This window comes from Salvelinus fontinalis, chromosome 4, assembly GCF_029448725.1.
Source record: "Salvelinus fontinalis isolate EN_2023a chromosome 4, ASM2944872v1, whole genome shotgun sequence".
Taxonomy (NCBI): Eukaryota; Metazoa; Chordata; class Actinopteri; order Salmoniformes; family Salmonidae; genus Salvelinus; species Salvelinus fontinalis.
In genome coordinates this window covers 23,014,445-23,037,853 of record NC_074668.1, presented here as the reverse complement: position 1 = coordinate 23,037,853, position 23,409 = coordinate 23,014,445, and the positions used below count along the sequence as shown (strand labels likewise).

General features: G+C 45.4%; 2 protein-coding genes across 13 annotated transcripts in view; one reads left to right on the top strand and one right to left on the bottom strand.

Moving 5' to 3' along the window:
* LOC129853382 (citron rho-interacting kinase-like) overlaps positions 1-23,409 on the bottom strand; it is a 133,283-nt gene that overhangs the window by 95,596 nt on the left and 14,278 nt on the right. For 8 of the 10 annotated variants that reach the window (XM_055919355.1, XM_055919356.1, XM_055919361.1 and 5 more), the window contains exons 2-8: positions 11,315-11,426; positions 10,363-10,506; positions 8,572-8,691; positions 4,630-4,800; positions 4,453-4,506; positions 4,189-4,242; positions 3,525-3,665 (exon numbers count right to left, since the gene is read on the bottom strand). In XM_055919355.1, coding sequence (XP_055775330.1) covers positions 3,525-3,665; positions 4,189-4,242; positions 4,453-4,506; positions 4,630-4,800; positions 8,572-8,691; positions 10,363-10,506; positions 11,315-11,353 — 723 coding nt within the window. In that variant the 5' untranslated portion in view covers positions 11,354-11,426. Of the gene's footprint in view, positions 1-3,524; positions 3,666-4,188; positions 4,243-4,452; positions 4,507-4,629; positions 4,801-8,571; positions 8,692-10,362; positions 10,507-11,304; positions 11,427-23,409 lie in introns of all 10 variants that reach the window. The other 2 variants (XM_055919359.1, XM_055919360.1) reach the window with 2 other exon arrangements.
* On the top strand, positions 15,668-23,170 carry LOC129853383 (uncharacterized). 3 transcript variants are annotated; one of them, XM_055919367.1, is made up of 9 exons: positions 15,668-15,828; positions 17,869-17,973; positions 18,125-18,191; positions 18,402-18,555; positions 18,835-18,871; positions 18,975-19,285; positions 19,482-22,473; positions 22,660-22,741; positions 22,933-23,170. In XM_055919367.1, exons 1-9 carry the CDS (start codon positions 15,811-15,813, stop codon positions 23,049-23,051), a joined length of 3,885 nt encoding a protein of 1,294 aa, XP_055775342.1. In that variant the 5' UTR covers positions 15,668-15,810; the 3' UTR covers positions 23,052-23,170. The 3 variants fall into 3 exon arrangements, with proteins under 3 accessions (XP_055775342.1, XP_055775341.1, XP_055775343.1); XM_055919366.1 differs by lacking the exon at positions 15,668-15,828 and adding an exon at positions 16,899-17,187; XM_055919368.1 differs by lacking the exons at positions 15,668-15,828; positions 18,125-18,191 and having other exon boundaries at positions 17,573-17,973.

Below are 23,409 nucleotides of genomic sequence, written 5' to 3'. Positions count from 1 at the left end.
CTGGAAGGTGTTTGGGAGTTTCCATCGGTGCCACGTCGGTGGAAAGTCCAGACCAGGGTTCCACGGTGTGCATTCCCCCCGAGTATGCCGATTTGGCAATCGCTTTCAGTAAAAAGAAAGCGACTAAATTACCACCTCATCGACCGGGAAGGGATTGTGCGATAGATCTCCAGGTAGACGCTGCGCTTCCCAAGAGTCACGTGTACCCATTGTCCCAAGAGGAGACGGTGGCTATGGAGACATATGTCACTGAGTCTCTGGGACAGGGGTACATTCGGTCCTCCATCTCACCCGCCTCCTCAATTTTCTTTTTTGTGAAGAAAAAGGAGGGAGGTTTGCGTCCGTGTATTGATTATAGAGGTCTAAATGCCATCACCGTAGGGTTTAGTTACCCACTACCTCTCATTGCTACGGCAATGGAATCATTTCACGGAGCGCAGTTCTTCACAAAATTGGATCTCAGGAGCGCGTATAGTCTGGTGCGTATTCGGAAAGGAGACGAGTGGAAAACCGCATTTAGTACCACATCGGGCCATTATGAGTACTGCGTCATGCCGTATGGGTTAAAGAATGCTCCAGCCGTTTTCCAATCCTTTGTAGACGATATTCTCAGGAACCTGCACGGGCAGGGAGTGGTTGTTTATATCGATGACATTCTGATCTACTCAGCCACTCACGCCGCGCATGTGTCTCTGGTGCGCAAGGTGCTTGGTAGACTGCAGGAGCATGACCTATATGTCAAGGCTGAGAAGTGTGTGTTCTCCAAACGAGCCGTCTCTTTTCTGGGTTATCGCATTTCCACCTCAGGCGTGGTGGTAGGGAGTGACCGCATTAAGGCCGTGCGTAATTGGCCGACTCCGACCACGGTAAAAGAGGTGCAGCGGTTTTGGGGTTTTGCCAACTACTACCGGAGGTTTATCCTGGGTTTTGGCCAGGTAGCAGCTCCCATTACCTCACTGCTGAAGGGAGGTCCGGTGCGGTTGCAGTGGTCAGCAAAAGCGGACGGAGCTTTCAACAGGTTGACGGCGCTGTTCACGGATGCGCCCGTGTTGGCGCATCCGGATCCCTCTCTAGCATTCATAGTGGAGGTGGACGCGTCCGAGGCTGGGGTAGGTGCCGTGCTATCACAGCGCTCTGGTACGCCACCAAAACTCCACCCCTGTGCTTTCTTCTCGAAGAAACTCAGTTCAGCAGAGCGTAACTATGATGTGGGGGACCGGGAGTTGTTAGCAGTGGTCAGTGCCCTGAAGGTGTGGAGACACTGGCTTGAGGGGGCTAAGCACCCTTTTCTCACCTGGACCGACCACCAGAATCTGGAGTATATTCGGGCAGCTAGGAGACTGAACCCACGTCAAGCAAGGTGGGCCATGTTCTTTACCCGATTTCAGTTTACGTTAACGTATAGACCGGGCTCTCAGAACGTAAAGGCGGATGCACTGTCCCGTTTTTATGACTCGGACGATCGGCCCACCGAACCCACTCCCATCCTTCCCTCCTCAAGGCTGATAGCACCAGTGGTGTGGGAAGTGGACTCGGACATCGAGCGCGCGTTACGGGCGGAACCCGCTCCTCCTCAGTGTCCGGTGGGGCGGAAGTACGTGCCGCTTGGTGTTCGGGACAAATTGATTCGGTGGGCTCACGTTCTACCCTCCTCAGGTCACCCTGGGGTGAAGAGGACGGTGGGGAGCCTTCGGGGGAGGTATTGGTGGCCTACCTTGGCGAGAGACGTTAGGGTTTATGTTTCCTCCTGTTCGGTATGCGCCCAGAGTAAGGCTCCTAGGCACCTTCCTAGAGGGAAGTTACAACCCCTCCCTGTTCCACAACGGCCTTGGTCGCACCTGTCCGTAGATTTTCTGACCGATCTTCCCCCGTCTCAGGGGAACACTACGGTACTGGTGATTGTGGATCGGTTCTCGAAGTCCTGTCGTCTCCTCCCGTTGCCCGGTATTCCTACAGCCCTACAGACTGCGGAGGCATTATTCACCCACGTCTTCCGGCACTACGGGGTGCCGGAGGACATCGTTTCTGATCGGGGCCCCCAATTCACGTCCCGAGTATGGAGGGCGTTCATGGAGCGCTTGGGGGTCTCGGTCAGACTGACCTCCGGGTATCACCCTGAGAGTAATGGGCAGGTGGAGAGAGTGAACCAGGAGGTGGGTAGGTTTCTGCGGTCGTGTTGCCAGGACCGGCCAGGGGAGTGGGCGAGATACATTCCCTGGGCCGAAATGGACCAGAACTCACTACGCCACTCCTCTACAAACGTGTCCCCCTTTCAGTGTGTATTGGGGTACCAGCCGGTCCTGGTACCATGGCATCCGAGCCAGACCGAGGCTCCTGCGGTGGAGGAATGGGTGCAGCGTTCCAAGGAGACATGGAGGGCCGTCCAGGAATCTCTCCAACAAGCCAGTGGACAGCAGAAGAGGAGCGCTGACCGCCACCGCAGTGAGGCCCCCGTGTTTGTACCGGGGGACAGGGTCTGGCTCTCGACCCGAAACCTGCCCCTCCGCTTGCCCTGCCGGAAGCTGGGTCCGCAGTGTGTAGGGCCCTTCAAAGTCCTGAGGAGAATAAACGAGGTGTGTTATCGATTACAACTCCCTTCCTATTATCGTATTAACCCCTCGTTTCATGTGTCTCTCCTCAGGCCGGTGGTAGCTGGTCCCTTGCAGCACGGTGAGGTGCCGGAGGTCCCTCCTCCCCCTCTGGACATCGAGGGGTCCCCGGCGTACACGATACGGGCCATTCTGGACTCGAGACGCCGGGTGAGGGGCCTGCAGTACCTCGTGGACTGGGAGGGGTACGGTCCGGAGGAGAGGTGCTGGGTACCGGTGGGGGACATTTTGGATCCGTCGATGCTGAGGGATTTCCATCGCCTCCATCCGGATCGCCCTGCACCTCGTCCTCCGGGTCGACCTAGAGGCCGGTGTCGGCGCGCTGCGGGAGCCGCGCGTCAGAGGGGGGGTACTGTCACGACTTCGACCGAGGCAGGCTCTCCTTTCCGTTCGGGTGGCGTTCGGTGGTCGTCGTCACCGGCCTATTAGCTGCCACTGATCCTTTTCTCCCCCTCCCTATGTGTTTATTGGGTTCACCTGTTTTGTATTAGGGTTAATTAGTTGGGCTTATTAGTCAGCCGGCCCGCACGTTTCTTTGTGCGGGATTGTTTGTTTGTAAGTAGTGGTGTTGGTTTTGTGCTACGTGTTTTCTGGACTGTGTTGCTTTCCCCCGTGTCTGGGGTTGGTTAAGTAGTACACCCAGTGTGTTAGTAGGGTGGCCTAGTTTGTCCGTGTTCATTAAAGAACATTTTGTATTGGCACCTGCTGTTTCCTGCGCTTTGACTCCACACTCCGAGACCCAGGCCTTACATTGATGCTCCAAAGGTCTGCATCAGTGGCTTGTAGGCTATGCATGAAAGCCAGGAGATGCTAAATGTGTGTATGCTAATTAACGGTCAATTGGCAGTTATTTGCTAGACAATCACTGGCTGACAAAATGTCATGACTGCCACAGCCCTAGTCAGTACTGCATACCTCTGTCTCTCTTAGGCGTCTCCGGAGGCTGTCACTGGAGTCCTCCTTGGTCTGAAGCCTCTCCAGCTCATGCTCCATGCGCTCCTTAGCCACCCTGATACTATGGAGGAGATCTGTGGTCTCACTGCTCGCCTTCACTGCCTGTGTTATGGGCCGGGGAACAACAAACACTTTCTGTCACCTATCTGACATTTACATAACTTTAAACTGTCATTTTTTAAGCTTTGCAGGCTTTATTGGTAGTTGCATGCATGAATAGCCTAGAATACTGGGTGAAAATGTGATTGATTGTGCCTCTAAAATATGTGCCCATACAGCCTGGAGAATTCCATTAGGAAATGGCTTTAGAGTTATTTTGAAAATGTCTTCATTTAATGTAGTCATCACTATAAAACATATTACATAGAGAAACCAACATTGTCTGAAAAATATTTTGATAGCTGGCAATTAAGCAGAAACTGACAAATTATGATTTTAGATACAGTTGATTTATTCTCAGGCCACAATTCAACATCTGCTTTACAGGACAATGGAGGAGTTGACACACATCATTAGCAAGAGAGAGAGGACTTTCACATGTCTGTGTGTGATGAGCATCTATTCTTCCCTTAAAGCATATGCTGAATATGAATTATCCATGAAGTTTTCAACAAAAATATTCTACCTTGGCAAGCTTATCTTGGAGATCCTCAATTTTCACTTGCTGTTCAGCATTGGTCTGAAACAGAGAAATAGAGAGAAAAACAACATTTTAAGCTAAATATTTCACAGTCCATATGACTTCAGTCCCAAACCATCTTCATAGTTTCATTCATGATGGGATAATTTGTCTCCCAACCACTGAACATTACTTTAAGGAACATATACTGTATGACCATCCATGGCGTCAACAGGATATCAACATGAGCCAATAGGACCGAAGTTGTACCTTCTCCAGCTTTGACAGAAGCTCCTCTGTATCAGTTTTTCCTTGCTCCTTGGCCTGTGTGAAAATAACCAGAAAATGAGTTAAACCTCCTGCTTTCAAAGCCAACACATGCCTTTCAAGTTCTCTGAATGTGGGTCAGAGTCAAGAGATCAATATCAGAGTGAATAGTTACAGCACCTTCTGCATCCTCTGTTGACAGTCTGCTGCTTTCCTCTTCAGCTCTTCGCTGGTCTGACGGGACTCCTTCAGCTCCGACTCATACAGGTCGCTACGACGACGGGCCGCAGACAGGTCCTCCTCCAGCTGCCTGATGGCCACACGCATCTCCTCCAGCTGGGCATGGTACTCCTGCAGAGGGATGAGAGAGGAACGAGGGATGAGAGAGAGGGATGGAGGAGTACAGAGGTGAAAGATATACGGAAAAGGATCAATTACAAAAAAGTGAATAGAAAGGAACAAATGGAAAGCATCCCAGAAAGAGATTAGATTGGCAGACATGAGAGAGGGAGTGATGGGGCGGAGTGGTACAAAGAATAGACAGAAGAGGATATATGGTATAATAGAGTCTTTTGAACAAAGAGTTATGGAACAAGAAATGTTGCGGCAGAGAAAAATTGCACTAGCCAAAGTCATTTAGTGTCCTTGTCCTCTAAGGGTCTAATGATGATTAGATACGGCTAGCAGCCTTAATTTCCACCTCGTGGCCGAGTCACGGGGCATGCAGCAGTCCTGATTATCAGGCTGGTTAGGACTAGCAGAGGCTAATGGAAAGTAGCATGATCCCGGTGCCTGGGGAGGGTGAGAGCACCCTGACAATGGAACATGACAGGTGCAGAAGATAGCATCAGCAGCACCAGCCAGCACCTCGTCAGTCCCTTTTCAATTAAAAGTGCTCCTCCTGTTTCCATTCATTCAAACCCTGCTAAGTGCCTGAAGCGTGTCTCCAAGGACGTCCGCCTGTCATCTACAGTAAGTGACAGGAAGACACCTCATGAGTCATGAAACATAGTAACACACATTTTTTTAAATGTTGCACCCTCTAATTTAGTGTGCATTAAATGAAAGACAAAATAATGTCATGTTCAGCACAATTTAAGTTTGGACCTCCTTTATAACGTTAATAAGATACAAAAAGCGTTTGGTATTTAAGTGAATGATGATTGATAAAGGTTAAATATACATATATTTTTTTAATTGTCATTGTCTATTACAGTTCATTACATATCCTAGGTATTGAGGAAGAAAAAGGCAAACAGTAAATTAAATGTATAATCGGAATGCTAATTGAACGTTTTCACATTAGCAATATCTGCATCAACTGAAAAAACCTGACACCACAGGGACCTCTCATTTAATCTCTTTGAAGAATAAAAGGAAATATGTATTTCAAGTGGGAAAAGACTTTGCGGTGTTTCGCCAGCGGGCTGACTCAGAGCCCTAGTTCCTCATTGTCACCAGTCCACCAGGTCCTTGACTGGATCACAGAAACTCTCTGGCAGCCCTAAACATAAGTCAGCAGGAGAACTGAACTAGGCCAGGGCTTAAGCACAGAGCTGAGTGGTACCCATGGAGAAGGATGGAGTGAGCCAGGGGCAGGATGGAAGGGATCAGATTAGAGAGCGGCAGAGAAAGAAAGGGAATACGGGGTGAATACAATAGGTTGGTGCATGCCAGAAGAGCTGATTCATAGTTTTCATGTGAATATACTCAATACACTCACACACGCATGCACATACACACACATGCGCAAACACACGCACACACACACACGTGCACACACACACACACACAGAGAGTGTCTCCATATCGCTCTGACCGACACACTCCCGCTGGGAGCTTCAAACACAGTAGGTGTAGCCCTGACAGGGAGAGTGACAGTTCTACTGTAACCTCTTAGGAAAGGGAGACTAATCCATGGTCCTGGGGAAAAAAACACAACCGCTTTGCCTATACCTCTTCCCACTGCCTTACAGAACAGATTTATCCTTCCTTTCAGTCATCTTTAGACAGGTTTGTCTGTGCCAAAGGAACATTTGCTGACAAAGTGGTTAAATAAAGCTTACTTTAGGTAGGTACTAGAACTGAATTAAACCTACCTATCCACAAATACAACACTGAGAGGTAGAACACTTGTCTTATCCCAGTTAGAGTCTGTCAGCATGTGTGCTGTGTATGTATTCAGTGAAAGGGATCTCTCTTCCAATGAGCCTAGCATTTTGTTCTCACTGGTTCACAGAATTACACAATTTCCGTGTACTGGCTGTCTTGCCATGGATTTCTCTTTCTCCTGTCACTGAAAAGCTTTTCATCTCTCATATCCCCAATCGTCTATGTTTGTTGAGCCGACACAACATAAATTGTGCATGAATTTGTATAAGTTACAGACTCATAAAACAGCGTGTGGGAGAGAGACACTGTTCAGGACAAGACCTTATGCAGCATACAGTTGGGTCAAAATCAAGCAGGAAAGCACTTTTGAAAATATCATCTAGCATGACTCATTCTCATGCATGACAATAACTTTAACTAGAAGTGGGTCAATAATTTCCATTGCTAATTTCCAGGTTTGCATTAATAATAATAATGATAATAATATATGCCATTTAGCTGACACTTTTATCCAAAGTGACTTTTATGTATGGGTGGACCCGGGAATTGAACCCACTATCCTGGCATTGTAAGCTCTACCAACTTAGCAGACCGGTGCGCTGTATCAGTGAGCGGTAAGTATACCATCCATGGACGACCATGGATTGGCTGTGAAGACTACAGAGCAGTGTAAATTACAGTGAAGGAGTTAACAACAACACTCTAGTTCCCATAATGTAAGATCCAAGGCCCCTATCGCCTCATCACGACAGCCTGCCCACTGCATCAGCAGCACTGCACACTCTCCACTTCTAGGTATGGATGAGTCACATTGCCATGGCAACCATCGCACTATAGAGCTTGTGCCTGGTAACCAATGCCAGCAACTGCTAAGGGGAACAGGTTGTTTTTCTATTACCTTTTTTTGGATTCTGCTCTGTGGTTTGGAGGGAAGGGGTGGGCATATATTTTATGCTGTTTGCTGTTCTCTACTGTCAACCTCTCAATATCCTAATTCTCAAACCTTCACCGAATCAGATCATTGTTTATGTGCGCACACACACACACACACACACACACAGACACTCTATTTGGATAATGGTTGTCTCAGCGTAAATCTGTCCTTCCTCTACATTACTCTGTTGATCAGCAGAGTTCAGGAGACACTGCATCACTCCTGAGAGTAGCAATGGAATGATACACAGGAGACACCTTGAAGTACTGCGGTGCTGAGCTATGCAGAGGTATGCTACTATCAGAGAGATGTCCACTGAGCCTTTTTCATGGTCAGGACAGGTCAAATGCATGAGAGTGCATTTGGGTTCATGTCCACTGTTAGAACAGCATACTGCAGACTGCTAGGAAAGGCTCAATGTTGATACTCACTGAAGGTAATCTCTACTATTACTTCTATTGCTATCAGACTTCTATTATGTGGCACTCAAGCCTTGTTATAGTTTTCAGCCTTACTCTGATTATCCTTATTCGATAAAGGCAATGAAACCACAGTATTAACACGAATTCATCTGAATAGGGTTCCAGCAGTCAGGAATCCTGAGCCAGTCTGTTTAATAGTCCACTGACTCCACCTGCACAGGGAGCACTGAGCACGGAGCAGGGAGCACGGAGCACGGAGCACGGAGCAGGGACCAGCGAGCAGAGAGCAGGGAGCAGAGAGCACAGAGAAGAGAGCAGGAAGCAGAAAGTAGGAAGCACAGAGCATGGAGTAGAAGGCAGGGCGATGGGAGCAGTGGGGAGGCCTCAACACCCTCTTCCTCTGTAATTAACATGGCTGTAGCAGGAGTAGCACTCAACTCACACACCACAGGGATGGGCAAGGTCAGGTCAACCCACAACTGTACATCCCTCCACAGCACTCTGGATAGAAGCTAGAAGGATAGAAGGATCAGCTTACCATCCCCAAATCTTAACCCTAAACATTATAGTTTAGGGGCAACTTTGTGCAACTCCCGCCACAACCCACAAACCCTGGCAGACCTCTGTTGCCCCACAGGAGGGGCTCTCCTCTACCTGTTCTTTAATCTCCTGCAGCTTGTTGCTCTGCTCCCGGATGCCGTGGAGGAGCTGCAGTGCCTTGTCGTCTTCCTGGGAAACCTCCATACGGGCCTGCTCCAGACTAAGCTTCAGACTCTGAAACACACACATACAGTACATTCGGAAAGTATTCAGACCCCTTTACTTTTTCACATTTTGTTACGTTACAGCCTTATTTTAAAATGTATTAAATCATTTTTTTTTTAACTCATCAATCTACACACAATACCCCATTGTGACAAAGCAAAAACAGGTTTTTAGACATTTATGCAAATGTATATATTTTTTTATGGAAATATTTCATTTACATAATTATTCAGACCCTTTACTCAGTATTTTGTTGAAGCACCTTTGGCAGTGATTAAAGCCTACTAGTCTTCTTTGGTATGATGCTACAAGTTTGGCACACCTGTATTTGGGGAATTTCTCCCATTCTTCTCTGCAGATCTTCTCAAGCTCTGTCAGGTTGAACGTGGAGCGTCGCTGCACAGCTATTTTCTGGTCTCTCCAGAGATGTTCGATCAAGTTCAAGTCCGGGTTCTGGTCGGGCCACTCAAGGACATTCAGAGACTTGTCCCGAAGCCACTCCTGCATTGTCTTGGCTGTGTGTTTAGGGTTGTTGTTCTGTTGGAAGGTGAACCTTTGCCCCAGTCTGGGGTCCTGGGCACTCTGGAGCTGGTTTTCATTAAATATCTCTCTGTACTTTTCTCTCTTCATCTTTCCCTCGATCCTGACTAGTCTCCCAGTCCCTGACACTGAAAAACATCCCCACAGCATGATGCTGCCACCACCATGCTTCACCATAGGGATGGTGCCAGGTTTCCTCCAGATATGATGCATAGCATTCAGGCCAAAGAGTTCAATCTTGGTTTCATCAGACCAGAGAATCTTGTTTCTCATGGTCAGTGTCCTTTAGGTGGCTTTTGGCAAACTCCAAGCGGGCTATCATGTGCCACTCTACCATAAAGGCCTGATTGGTGGAGTGTTGTAGAGATGTGGAATGTTCTCCCATCTCCACAGAGGAACTCTGGAGCTCTGTCAGAGTGACCACTGGGTTCTTGGTCACCTCACTGACCAAGGCCCTTCTCCCCCGACTGCTCAGTTTGGCCAGGTGGCCAGGTCTAGGAAGAGTCTTGGTGGTTCCATACTTCTTCCATTTAAGAATGAACGGAGATCACTGTGTTATTGGGGACCTTCAATGCTGCAGAAATTGTTTAGTTTACCTCGACACAATCCTGTCTCGGAGTGCTACAGACGAATCATATACAATCAATTGAATTTACCACAGGTGACTCCAATCAAGTTGTAGAAACATCTCAAGGATGATCACTGGAAACAGGATGCACCTGAGCTCAATTTCGAGTCTCATAGCAAAAGGTCTGAATACTTACGTAAATAAGGTATTTCTGCTTTTTATTTTTAATAAATATGCTAACATTTCTAAAAACCTGTTTTCACTTTGTCATTATGGGGTATTGCGTGTAGATTGATGAGGGGGGAAAAGTATGTAATCCATTTTAGAATACGTTTGTAATGTAACAAAATGGAGAAAAAGGGAAGAGGTCTTAATACTTTCCGAATGCACTGTATACAGTAAAACGCCCCTTGGCCACACACACACACACACACACACACACACACACACACACACACACACACACACACACACACACACACACACACACACACACACACACACACACACACACACACACACACACACACACACACACACACACACACACACATACATTTTGGGCCACTCACGTTGCACTCGGTGATGTAGGTAGCCAGGTCTTGCTCCAGGATGGTCCTCTGTGTCTCTGAGGCTTTCAGCTCCACATCCTTCTGCTGCAGCACTGACTCTAGATCAGACATCTTACTCTGGACTAGAGAGATCTCCTGTTCCATCTGAATACAACAACATGGAGGACGTTACCACGACAGCTTAATTTGTCCATTTCAGCATTAGTTCATTTTCCCAATGTCAATTGAACTCTTGCAGGTGACCAAAACGTTATATTACCGTAAGAAACATATTTTTTTCTGTATAGATGAATCATTGCTGCTGGACTTCACAGGATAACACATAAAAGATAACAGAACATTTAAGTCCATTATGTAAAATAAATCACCATTGCCAAACCTCCTTTGAACCAAGCCCACAATAAAGAAATGGTGAGGTAAAAGCTGAAGCTATAGGAAGTTATTTCTGCCCCACCTAAGCTAAGCTGCTCATCTCAGTTTGCATGTGTGGTTTAAGAGATGAGCCAGTAGGGTGATGGATGGATGCAATTAAAGAAGCCATTAGAGCCCGTGAGGAGCACTGAGAGTCACATAGGCAGAGCCGCCAACCGTGACAGATACACAATCACAATGCATACCGGGTTATATAGAACACATACAGTACAGGAGTACCACTGACACAGTCACAACATTGCGCACAGAAAAGGGTTATGGTATAGAGTCACAGCATTGAGTAGCCACACAGGGCACAACAGAAATGTAAAGGAACAACACAGAGTACAGTACATCACATAACAACAGCTCAGCCTCAAAGCAGAGAACCATCAGTCAGTCACAGGACATGAACCGTGTCATGTTAACACAGATTAGTACAGAATCCTGGAGCACATAAAACTAACATAAACAAATAGGTACAGCACATGGCACAGAACTGATAGACAAACACAGAGTAACTTCACAGACCTGAGAGTACCTGTGACATGTGTCTTGTATCTCTCAATGTCCTCTGCATTTAGTGTATAAGAGTTTGTTTCAAGGGAGCAGGACAGGTCTTATCTAGAGAGCTGAGGGCTGTAGCCACTAATCTGCAGGAGGAAAAAAGAGCGTGGGAGAGAGACAAATGGCAGTACACACTCTATAGGCTATACACAATCTCTCCTGAAAGCTGTGGGGCTGACTCAAACCATTCATTTACAGCTCTTGTCTTTTCATGTCATACTGCTATACCAGACCAACTTTTACAGTTGTCAAATGGGAAATTATTAACTCCATTGAATCTATGTTCAATGTTGTAATAACATTACATACAGTGCATTTGGAAAGTATTCAGACCCCTTCCCTTTTTCCACATTTTGTTACGTTACAGCCTTATTCTAAAATGGATTAAATAAATGTTTTTACTCATCAATCTACACACAATACCCCATAATGACAAAGCAAAAACAGTTTTTTTGACATTTTTGCAAATGTATTAAAAATTAAAAACGGAAATACCTTATTTACATAAGTATTCAGAACTTTTTCTATGAGACTCGAAATTGAGCTCAGGTAAATCTTGTTTCCATTGATCATCCTTGAGATGTTTGATTGGTTCAACTGATTGGACATGATTTGGAAAGGCTAACACCTGTCTATATAAGGTCCCACAGTTGACAGTGTATGTCAGAGCAAAAACCAAGCCATGAGGTCGAAGGAATTGTCTGAAGAACTTAGAAACAGGATTATGTTAAGGCACAGATTTGGTGATGGGTACCAAAAAAAATCTGCAATATTGAAGGTCCTCGGGGTCTCCCGGGTGGCGCAGTGGTCTAGGGCACTGCATTGCAGCGCTAGCTGTGCCACCAGAGACTCTGGGTTCACGCCCAGGCTCTGTCGCAGCCGGCCGCGACCGGGAGGTCCGTGGGGCGACGCACAATTGGCCTAGCGTCGTCCGGGTTAGGGAGGGTTTGGCCGGTAGGGATATCCTTGTCTCATCGCACACCAGTGACTCCTGTGGCGGGCCGGGCGCAGTGTGCGCTAAACGAGGAAGCCAGGTACACAGTGTTTCCTCCGACACATTGGTGGCTGGCTTCCGGGTTGGAGGCGTGCTGTGTTAAGAAGCAGTGCGGCTTGGTTGGGTTGTGTTTCGGGCCTTAGTTATCTTTGTTTTCTTAATTTGTTTTGTTAGGTCAGGGTGTGACATGGGGGATGTAGGTGTTTTTGTCATGTCTAGGGGTTTTGTATGTTTATGGGGTTTTGTCTAGTCTAGGTGTTTGTATGTCTATGGCTGCCTAGATTGGTTCTCAATTAGAGGCAGCTGTTTATCATTGTCTCTGATTGGGAACCATATTTAGGCAGCCATATTCATTGGTTATGTCGTGGGTGATTGTCTATGTCATTACGTAAGTTGCCTGTGTCTGCACTTGTCGTAGTATAGCTTCACGGTCGTTTGTTGTTTTGTAAGTCTGTTTAAGTATTCTTCGTTACGCTATAATAAATAGAAGAATGTATTTATATCACGCTGCGCCTTGGTCCTCTCTTCAACCATACAATGATCGTGACAAATTACTAACAATTGGATAACACGAAATTGGGGAGAAAGGGGGGTAAATTTTAAATAATAATAATAATAATAATATTGAAGGTCCCCAAGAACACAGTGGCCACCATCATTCTTAAACGGAAGAAGTTTGGAACCACCAATACTCTTCCTAGAGCTGGCCGCCAGGCCAAACTGAGCAATCGGGGGAGAAGGGCTTTGGCCTGGGATGTGACCAAGAACCTGATGGTCACTCTGAGCTCCAGAGTTCCTTTGTGGAGATGGGAGAACCTTCCAGAAGGACACCATCTCTACAGCACTCCACCAATCAGGTCTTTATTGTAGGAATTCCCCAGGGTAACTGTTTAGGCCACTTACCATTCTCAATTTCTACTAACGACATGCCACTGGCTTTGCACTGTAAATTACCTCTATAAAAACTAAGAATATTCAATTTCCTGAACGTATTCTTCTGGTTAAGCACTTTTTAAGCACTGAATAAGCACTTTGTGACATCTGCTGATGTAAAAAGGGCTTTATAAATAAATTGTACTGATTGATTGATGATTGATTGTATGAACTGGAGTAGCATATATACATCATGTAAAATGAACAATGAGCACTGTCTCCATGGAGTATAGCACTGCAGCCTTAGGCAATGTATATTGTAGCCTGCATAGGAAGGGTATAAGAAGAAAAAGCCCTATACAGAAGCAGTTTTTTAGTGCTATTCATAATCATAATGAATTATGAAACTTTCTATTCTAATCAAACAATTAAGGTAATTAAACAATTAAGCTAATCAAGCGAAATGCAACAAATAAAGAATACAAAAGAACAAAATATCCATTTCATGCCCAGGTTGAGGGCTCACAATTAAAAAATAGTAATTAGACAAAGCCAAAGACTAGAGGCTCAAGTAGCACAACACGCCACAGCCGCTCAAACTTCCATGCTTTAGATCTTAATGCATGCTCCTTACAATACAGAATCAAAAACATAATTAGCAATTTGAAAATGCTCTACTCTGAGAACTTCTTTAATCACATAGTGGAAAACATAGAACCATACTGTGTAGATCACACAATATGTGTGTATTCTGGAATAAGACAAACCTATAAATAGAGTTGGAGTCTGAGTGTGTGTGCACACAGCCACCTCTTTAACCACTCTTCAAAATATTTGGCAGCCTTTGAGATGGAGAGGCAGGAGAATGAGTGACAGAACAAGAGTCTAATAAAATAATGGCTTCTCTCCCACTCCTGCTCACAGCAGCAGTGCAGTGTAGCTTCAACAGCCATAGGCCCAGGGATTTCACATCACATTCCATGATGCAATGCAGAATACGGCTTCACATAGAACAATCACCAAACCCATAAGATAACACTTCACACAGCACAGCCAAACATCATGTATCATATGAAGAGGCATGTGTGTTCTCCGGACGTGATACCTTGTCACGGACCTGCTGTTTCGATCTTCGCTCTCCCTCTCCCCCACCTCTCTCTCGCTCTCTTTCTCTTTCTCTTTCTCTCTCTCCCTCTCTCTCTCTCTCTCTCTCTCTCTCTCTCTCTCTCTCTCTACCACACCTGCTGTCTCGACCTCTGAATGTTCGGCTATGAAAAGCCAACTGACATTTACTCCCGAGGTGCTCACCTGTTGCACCCTCTATAACCACATAATTTTTGGACCCTGCTGGTCATCTATGAAGAACTTTGAACTACAGTACTTGAAGAACAATCTGGCCTTAATGGCCAAGTATGCTTATAATCTCCACCGGCACAGCCAGAAGAGGACTAGCCACCCCTCAGAGCCTGGTTCCTCTCTAGGTTTCTTCCTAGGTTCCGGCTTTTCTAGGGAGTTTTTCCTAGCCACCGTGCTTCTAAATCTGCATTGCATGCTATTTGGGGTTTTAGGCTGGGTGTCTGAATAAGCACTTTGTGACATCTGCTGATGTAAAAAGGGCTTTATAAATAAATTGTACTGATTGATGATTGCTTGTATGAAATGGAGTAGCATATATCCATCATGTAAAATTAACAATGAGCACTGTCTCCATGGAGTATAGCACTGCAGCCTTAGGCAATGTATATTTGCATGGTACATAACATTATCTCATATCACATGCATGGCAAGACATGATTGATGTAATTAGATGCTCTGGAGAGATCCCACCCTCCTTCCCCAACACATGTAGAATGCTTAGAAACCACCAGAAACCTGTGAAATAGATCAACAGATGTTCTTTTATCTCCTCTCAAGGTCTGTTGATTTACAGTATCTCAGAATCAGGAACTGTCATATCCCATGTGATATGTCAAAACAAGTTGATGCATGTGTTATCATGGTGCATTGGGTTTGTATTTGTATTTATTGTGGATCCCCTTTAGCTGCAGCAGCTACTCTGTATGGGGTCCAGTAAAATGTTATAGTTATACAATTGTAGTTATACAATTGTAAAAACATTACTATACATTCACAACAGATTTCACAAAATCCATGTTCCTGTTTGAGTTCGGGGTAGGCTGTCAACAGCACGTACTGTAACACTACGATGTGTATTCTGATTAAGTCAACAATACCTCTAGGCATATCTGACGTCATGTATTTGATATCTTATGTGAAGGTTAATGTCCATATTGACATCAGTTCATTGTGTTTGAGGACGGTTCACTGACGGGTTTTCAACGGATAAGATTAGATTAGACTAGTTTAACAGTTACAAAGCAGCTACAGTAGCCTATCAGAACAGCTGCAGTAGCCTATCAGAACAGCTGAGGTAGCCTATCAGAACAGCTGCAGTAGCCTATCAGAATAGCTACAGTAGCCTATCAGAATAGCTACAGTAGCCTATCAGAATAGCTACAGTAGCCTATCAGAACAGCTGCAGTAGCCTATCAGAACAGCTACAGTATTAGAGGCGCAGACCCTTAATTAACGGGCTACACATAATGGCTTACGACAGCCAGGTAAGGTTAATTTTAGCCTACGTTTAACGAGCTTTAGAGTTTTCCTAATTCCATCTTGTTCTAATAGCAAGTCTGCTTAAGTGCAGAAACCGTGGTTGATATTAGAAAATAAGTATGATTGGAAGTTTAGGAAAGTAATTCAATTGGGTAGTTGTTGTGGGATGTTAGCATACCATACTGCGCGTGTAACATTAGTGCCATGGAGGATTGTGCAGGCCGGCAGGTTGCTACAGTTTCCTAGTAGCATGTATGCTTTAGGGATCAGATCTGGCTGACTTTTTCACCTGAACTGCTCATTGGCTGTCCATAATGAGCCCAGCAAGCAGGATGTGTAGCTGGGTTCTGCAATAACTAGCTCCCAGAGCAATTACAAATAACTATTATTGTTTTAATAGCGTCATTACAACTAGCAACATGACAGTCAGTTACCTCAGTAGAAACGCTATGTGTTGGATTCGTCCATGTCTTGCTAAATTACCTAGCTACCACAACAGCTGTGGAGAATTTATACTGCAGTTTTAAGGGATCTCTCTGAAGGTTTTAGATGATACAGTGGTGCTTCGTCCTCTGGATGAAGAATCATACATCTCGGCGTGGCTTCATTGCATTATTATTTGGGAAACGTTGACATGCCATTTGTGTTGACGGATGGATGAAAATAATGTAATTATAGTATCTTTATACATAGGCTAGCAGGGAAATCCGCATGAGATACCCATAGAACTGAGCCCTGCTCCATTTTAGCACCATGCCGCGGTCTCAGGTGCTGCCCAGACTCGAAACATTTCAGCACCATGGCACGGTCCACTGACGCCTAGAAACGTGTCAGCACTATGCAGCGGACAATAGTGCTGAAATAGTTAAAGCCCCCTAGAACGTCATTGATTTTAAATTATTGTAAGTGCAAGTGGTTATCATTTATTGCATGTCCTAGTTTTGCAGCTTTGCAACCTCAGAATTATAGCTAATGGATTGCAGCGAGTTGCGTGTTTGTGCATAGTGATGAATGAGGATGCTTGATAAACCATAAATGAAACGCAACAACGTGCACTTACAAAAATGTTCGTTTGGCAGAACTTTGACAAGCTACGATTTGTTTTCTAATGACATTGACAATTCATATAGACATTAAACTTAGGCCTAATTGTGACACCATGTGTGTATGACATCTTTGAAGAATGCCCTGGCTTCAGCCAATCGGAATCGAGTATTCAACAATGCTTTGACATAATTCAAGGACGTTCATATTCACTTCAGTTGTCTGCCGATGGTTCACTGACGTTTTTTCAAAGGAGTTATTAGTATTACCTCTAAACAGCCTACAACAATAAGCTACACATCATGTCAGACGACAGCAAGGTATGGTTCATTTAGCCTATTTTGAGTTTAGAGGAGAAATTACTAACAATATAGTAGGTCTGTCACGATCGTGTGGGGAATTGACGAACCAAAACGCAGCATTAGGAAAATAAGCCATCTTCTTTTTATTAAGAAGAAGGAGAACCGAAAACAAAACACTCTTACAAAACTAACAAAACAAACAAACGAGAAGCTATGAACGTAGTGCACATACAGGCTACAAACGTATAACACATAGACAATTACCCACATCAAACGAAAGCCTATGGCTACCCTAAATATGGCTCCCAATCAGAGACAACAGAAATCAGCTGTCTCTAATTGGGAACCCATTCAGGCAACCATAGACTCTCCTAGACAACTACACCAACATAGACACAGCTAGACACATACACTCAACACAAACCCATACACTACACCCAACACCCCCTTTACCATATAACCACCCAAAACCGATAAAACACAAACATTCCCCATGTCACACCCTGACCTAACTAAAATAATAAAGAAAACAAAGAATACTAAGGCCAGGGCGTGACAAGGTCATTACCACAGCAATAGGTCTCACTGGTTTGATCCATGGACTGAAATCTGACCACTATTGCCGTTTTGTTTAAAATAGGAGAGAATAAGTTCTTTCATAAACCTAGGACTGATATTGACCTCTCATTTATCCACCAGAACGTGAAATGTGAGGATCACCCGGATGACCAAAATAAAGTTGTGGAGAATATGAAGGATGAAACAGAGACACATGAGACCAACAAGAACAGGACAGGAGGCAAGGTAAGAAATATGCTGTCCTTTACACATCCTCTGCCTACTTAGGCACAGATCTTGGATTAGTTTACTATCACTAAATCCTAACCTTAAAGCATTAGGAGACACTACACTGACCTTAGATCTGCAATGAGACCTATAATCTGTTGTCATGTAGGCTAAACGTAAGTCCAGTGGCCGTGCCAAGAAGATTTCCGTGGAGGAGGACAGCAGCATTGGTGCAGGTCCGAGATTACTTCATGTTGGGTGCAGGTTGTGTTCAAATTCATCAGCACTGATCTGAGAAGATAGTATCTATATAGGTGAAAGCAATATAGTGGAGGCCCGCAGAGAGATGTGCTTTTACCTGTCCAGTGCAATCAAATCACTAAAGGTGAAGGAAATTAGGAATAAAGTTCAGATTCAACTTTAGATTTCTCTTTGCGGTTTCCCAGAGTCTTCTCAGACACCCGGGTGTGGTTTCCGGGAAAGGGGATCTATCATTGAGCAGCTGGAGAAGGAGGCTCAGAGGACTCTAATGCCTTCTCTCAAGATTGGGACATGCTGTGCCCCAATCCTCCTCTCTTTCCTGAGGAGTCTAACTGATGAGCAAGTCCCATGTCTTTTTCCAACCTCACATACAACTACTCTGAATTTATAGTCATAGTGCACCTTCTAACCACAAATGGGATTTTAAACACTACACCTAACCCTAACATCACCGTAACCACACCCCTAACTCTTCCTGTAAATCAAGAACAAAATGGCTCATGTACTTGCTAATAGCTTAATTAAATACACTTTTATTTTCCCTAACATGGCTATCTAGTGACTCCATTAACTCAACATCAGTGTGCAGCTAAAATATGTTTCCTTTCTTTTCTCTAGCCAATGGAGAGTGATTCAGCATGGCATGAAAAATAACGTAAGTCTCTCCACATAAGGTTCTGGTCAAAAGTTGTGCACTATATAGGGAACGGTGTCATGGAATTGGTTGATTGGCAAAAACATTACTCTGTTGGTCATAGCTGACATTCGAGCAGCTCTCCATGCTGTGTCTGAAGATTGTTAAGGTCGTGACCCAGACAGCCCTCCGCATTCTCCTACCAGCGCTAGCTCGTATCATGGGGGTGAACCTGAGGAGTGGGGCAACCTCCCCAGAATCCCAGTGCTCTCTGACAGGGTCTGAGGATTCCTTAGGCAGTCTGGATGAGAGAGAGAAAAGGCTGCTGATCAGTGAGATGAACTACTGGACTAAGGAGAGGAGGAGGAATGGCAGTGCAGGGTGCCGCCAAAAATCCACTCGCAGAACCTCATCATCATGCTGGTCGCCTAAGAGGTATGTTCACAGCAATATGAAATAAAAATCAGGCAAAAAATTGTGTCAGTTGGCTTTAGGCTTCTAGAACTACGATGGTATGAGAAGTAAACCATCATTGCTCTAATTTGGTTTTCAGGCTCACTAATGACCCAGATAAGATACCAGTTGGTCACATTTGCATGGCATAAGTGGTGATTGTGTGTTTATCTTCAAGGTCCCAGACCTCATTGCAGAGCTTGCCTGCAACTAGAGAGGCTCCCCTCATGGAGGAGCCTCTGAAGGCTCTTTTTGGGGTAACGGAAGAGAGCCTCCTGATATCCCTGGTTGATGGTCACTCCAACCCCAGCTCCTCTGAGTTGAGCTGTGCTATCGTGGGAGAGGTAGTACACCAGCTTAACTCTGGCCTCTCAGTGGCCATTCAGGCCAGCTCTGGGAGTTTCCCCCTTATGGACAGTCAGGACATAGCAGCAGGCAAGGAGGTCATTCGGGTAGCCTCGGTGCAGATCCTGGCCGAGCTACAGAGCAAAACGTCTGAGCCAGAGTGGGTAGGGTTTATCGAGCCGCTCATGGACCCTGTGACCGATGATGTGCTGGATGCCATTGTCGGCACAATGGACAAAATGGCACAGGACTTCAGCATCCTCTTGGATCTGGCCAAGAAGATGACAATCTTGGGGTCTAAATTTCTGACCAATCTTCAATGTGACCTTGATGTTGAGTGTCCATCTGGGAAGGAAGGAACCACTCACTTTCTCAAAGAGACTGGATCCTCTACCAGTGTGGTGGCCAGAAAGCTTCAGACCCTCTCTAGCCCCGACTTTCAGTCTAAAGCCCTCAAGGCGGTGAGCACCATCCTTACAAGGAAAGTCAGTAGCTCTTCTGGCATGGCTCCTTCCTCTAGGGCTTCTAGTGCTGCTCCTAGCCTTACTGAAGTACCCCTGAATATCAGCTCTACAGCCCTGACATCTGTAACCTCCACTGCCACAGTGATTGTTAAGGCATTTGTGGGAGGCATGGAGACGATAGCATCATTTGAAGGCACATGTGAAGCAGTTGATTGGCCAGTTCCTGTAAATGACCACAAAACAGGGTCTTCACAGAAGATAACCTTCTCTCCAGCCCGCACACTCTACGGCCTTATACGAGCAAAGCTGAGGGACCTTTTAACTCCATCCGCTCGAGAAGAAGGTGTGGCTAAGGATGCTTCTCTTCGGGAGTCTTCAGACACTCTGGAAAAGGCAACTGTTTCAACTGTTGAGGTCCAGTTACCCAGCACCAAACTTAGGAGAGTTCCCAGTGAGAGCCAACCAATACCAGCTCTCTGTCTCTCCAATCTGGATACCAGTACTCAAGAAGTTCTTAGCAGTGTTTTTTCCATCTATAAGTCAGAGTTATCAAAAGTGGAGAGTAAATCCTTGGCCGTTGTCAGTTCATCTGATGAGTCCCTAGAGGCTTGTTGGTTTGTTGATAGTGTCCTATCAAAGCTGGATGACTATACTATTTCCCAGTCACCCTCACCCAATGAAGACTTGAGTGTGAGTACTCAATATTCTCAACTGAGCTCAGAAGTGAGTGTCAGAATCCCACAGTCCTCTACTAGTCTGATTCAGAGCATTAAGAAGCTCTCTAGCAATGACTTTCAGACTCAGGCAGAAGAGGCAGTGAGTAAAGTGCTGATGAGATCCAGTCATTCCTTTATCACACAGATCAGCCATACTGGTCTTCAGAAAAGTCAGCAGGCTGACTTATCATCTAGCTCGCCATCAGAGATTGCCTCCATGTCCTCTCAAAATACAGCCTCTGGATTAGTGGAAACCTTTGTCAAAGGAATAGCGACTATTTTCCAGAAAAATGAGTCCACTGGCACTGTGCTACTGGAAAGAAGTGGGAAAGTTTCGCAGTGCTCCCACGGGGGCTCCCAACTGGATGATACTGAATTGAGTGTTAACATATCAGAGGAGAAGCTTTGGTCAACAGCTAAGACCATCTGCGTCAGTATGAAGAACACACTTAAGGATTTCTTCACAGGGCTGAAGCCATCCGGATCCGAAAGGACAGAAAATGCTTCTTCCAAAGAGACCCTTGGGGAAATCCTGGTTGCTATCCAGAGTGAAATCTCAAACTTAGGGCGAAGGAAGGATTCCAGGGAGCTCCTTCAGATCAACGATATGGTAGGAACTATGCTGAAGGAGGTTGAGAAAAGTGAGGATGACGGTGAAGAAATCTGCCAAGACATCCCTAGAACCTGTTCAACTTTATCCACTTCTTTAAAGGGTCGTAGTTCCTTGTCCAGCTCTTCAAAGGGTCCTAGGTCAGAGTGTGAGTTAGAGATCAACCTCCCTGGCACTCCCATCCCTGACGAAGTGCCTTTTGATCTGACCTGCCCCATAGTCAGGAGCTCCTGCATCGACTTCAGGGACTCTAAAATGCCAGAGATTTCTACAAGTGACCTAAAGACAAAGATGATGGCACACACAGATGAACCCCTGCATCGTAACAGTCCAATGACTAAAAGCAGCCGACCACCGAGTGCTAAAGCCTCTTTTCGATCCTCCACTCCGTCTTTCACCAGCAAGGGAACCTCTTTGGTACCAAAGGGAGATGGGATTGACATTGAAGAGAAGGAGGTGTGCATCCCCAGCAGCTCTGGCCATCTGAGGGAGCTCTTAATCACCCCGGACATCAGCAGTGCTACTGCTTTCCTACTGCAGTACTTGATGGACTCCAGCAAAGATGATGTCATGTGTTTGGTCACCATACTGGTGATACGGTTGCTATCGAAGATCAGACCCTCAGCCCTAGATGGACCCTCCCAACAGGCAGCAGACATGACAGAAACATATCAGCAACTCATCAGACAAGTCCTGTCTGAGTTCTGTGCTGCATCCAGATTCTCCAGGACACAGACATATTCCCAGAACCTGCACATCCACAGGGTGTTCAGAGGTGTACATAAAAACCTCATGGAGGAGTTTGGCTCTTATAACACCCTGCAAGCAGCTATTTCCTCCCAGGACCCTGCGTTTGACAGAGTCCTGGTAAAGTCCTTGACCCAGCAGCTGGTACAGGGATGCAAGGAGGCGTCAAGACCAGCTTCTGCTGCAACAAACCCATCAGACCAGGCTGAGACAGAGAGGGGGGCTGAGCAGAAAGCAAGAAGGAGCTTCCTTTGCTTTTCAATGACCAAACTCAGGATCAACTTCAAGGTATAGCAGGGAGTTAGCATTTTTTTTTTGTTCCAGTTAGGTGCTGATGTTATTGATGTGGCTATGATAAGACAAATACATGAGATAAATATGTTTTATTCATCACTAAATTGTTGCCTTGGATTCAGAAGTGTTCCATTTATTTATTTATTCTCTGTACCATTTTCTTTACCTTTCTCCTGTTAGCGTTCCAAGAGAGGAAACAAAAAGGACTGCCATTCAGTCCAGGAACAGACTGAGATTCCCTCTACTGATGGACATTGCATAGGTAAGGATGTTTTAGAGCTCTGCTATAGCTTGTAGTTTTGTTTAGGTGTGTGTTAGAAACATAGAGTATGCCTACCAAACTCATAGCACTGTTATTTTTCAAAGTTATTATACTGTATTTCTCTCTCTCTCTCTCACTCTCGCTCAATTTCTCTTTCTCTCTTACCCCATCCATTTCTCTTGTGTTTCTAGCTCCAGTTGGAGAGGTTTCTCCCTCCATATCTCAGCCTATCAAAAAACGATCCTTGATTGTCAGGGTCTTTTCAGCAATGATGAAGCCATTCAGGCGCTTCACCAAGAAGAACCTGTAACCTGTTACGCTGCATGAAGAACTACTTTTGTAACAGCAAGACTTTTGACAAGAGGAATTTTTGCATGTTTACCCTTTCAAAGTCTATTTGATCAAATAAATGCAAATTATTTTACAAGACTTTCAAGTGTTTTGGATGATTGGTAGCACTGAAGCAGCTTTTCTCAGAGAAATGTACTAGTTCCCCCTTGGTTACACATTTATTGTGCAGTTTTTGAGTTGGCAGGACTTGGGGTGGCAAGTAGTCTTGTGGTTAGAGCGGTGGGCCAGTAACCAAAAGGTTGCTAGATCAAATCCCTGAGCTGACAAGGTAAAAATCTGTCATTCTGCCCCTGAACAAGGCAGTTAACCTGCTGTCA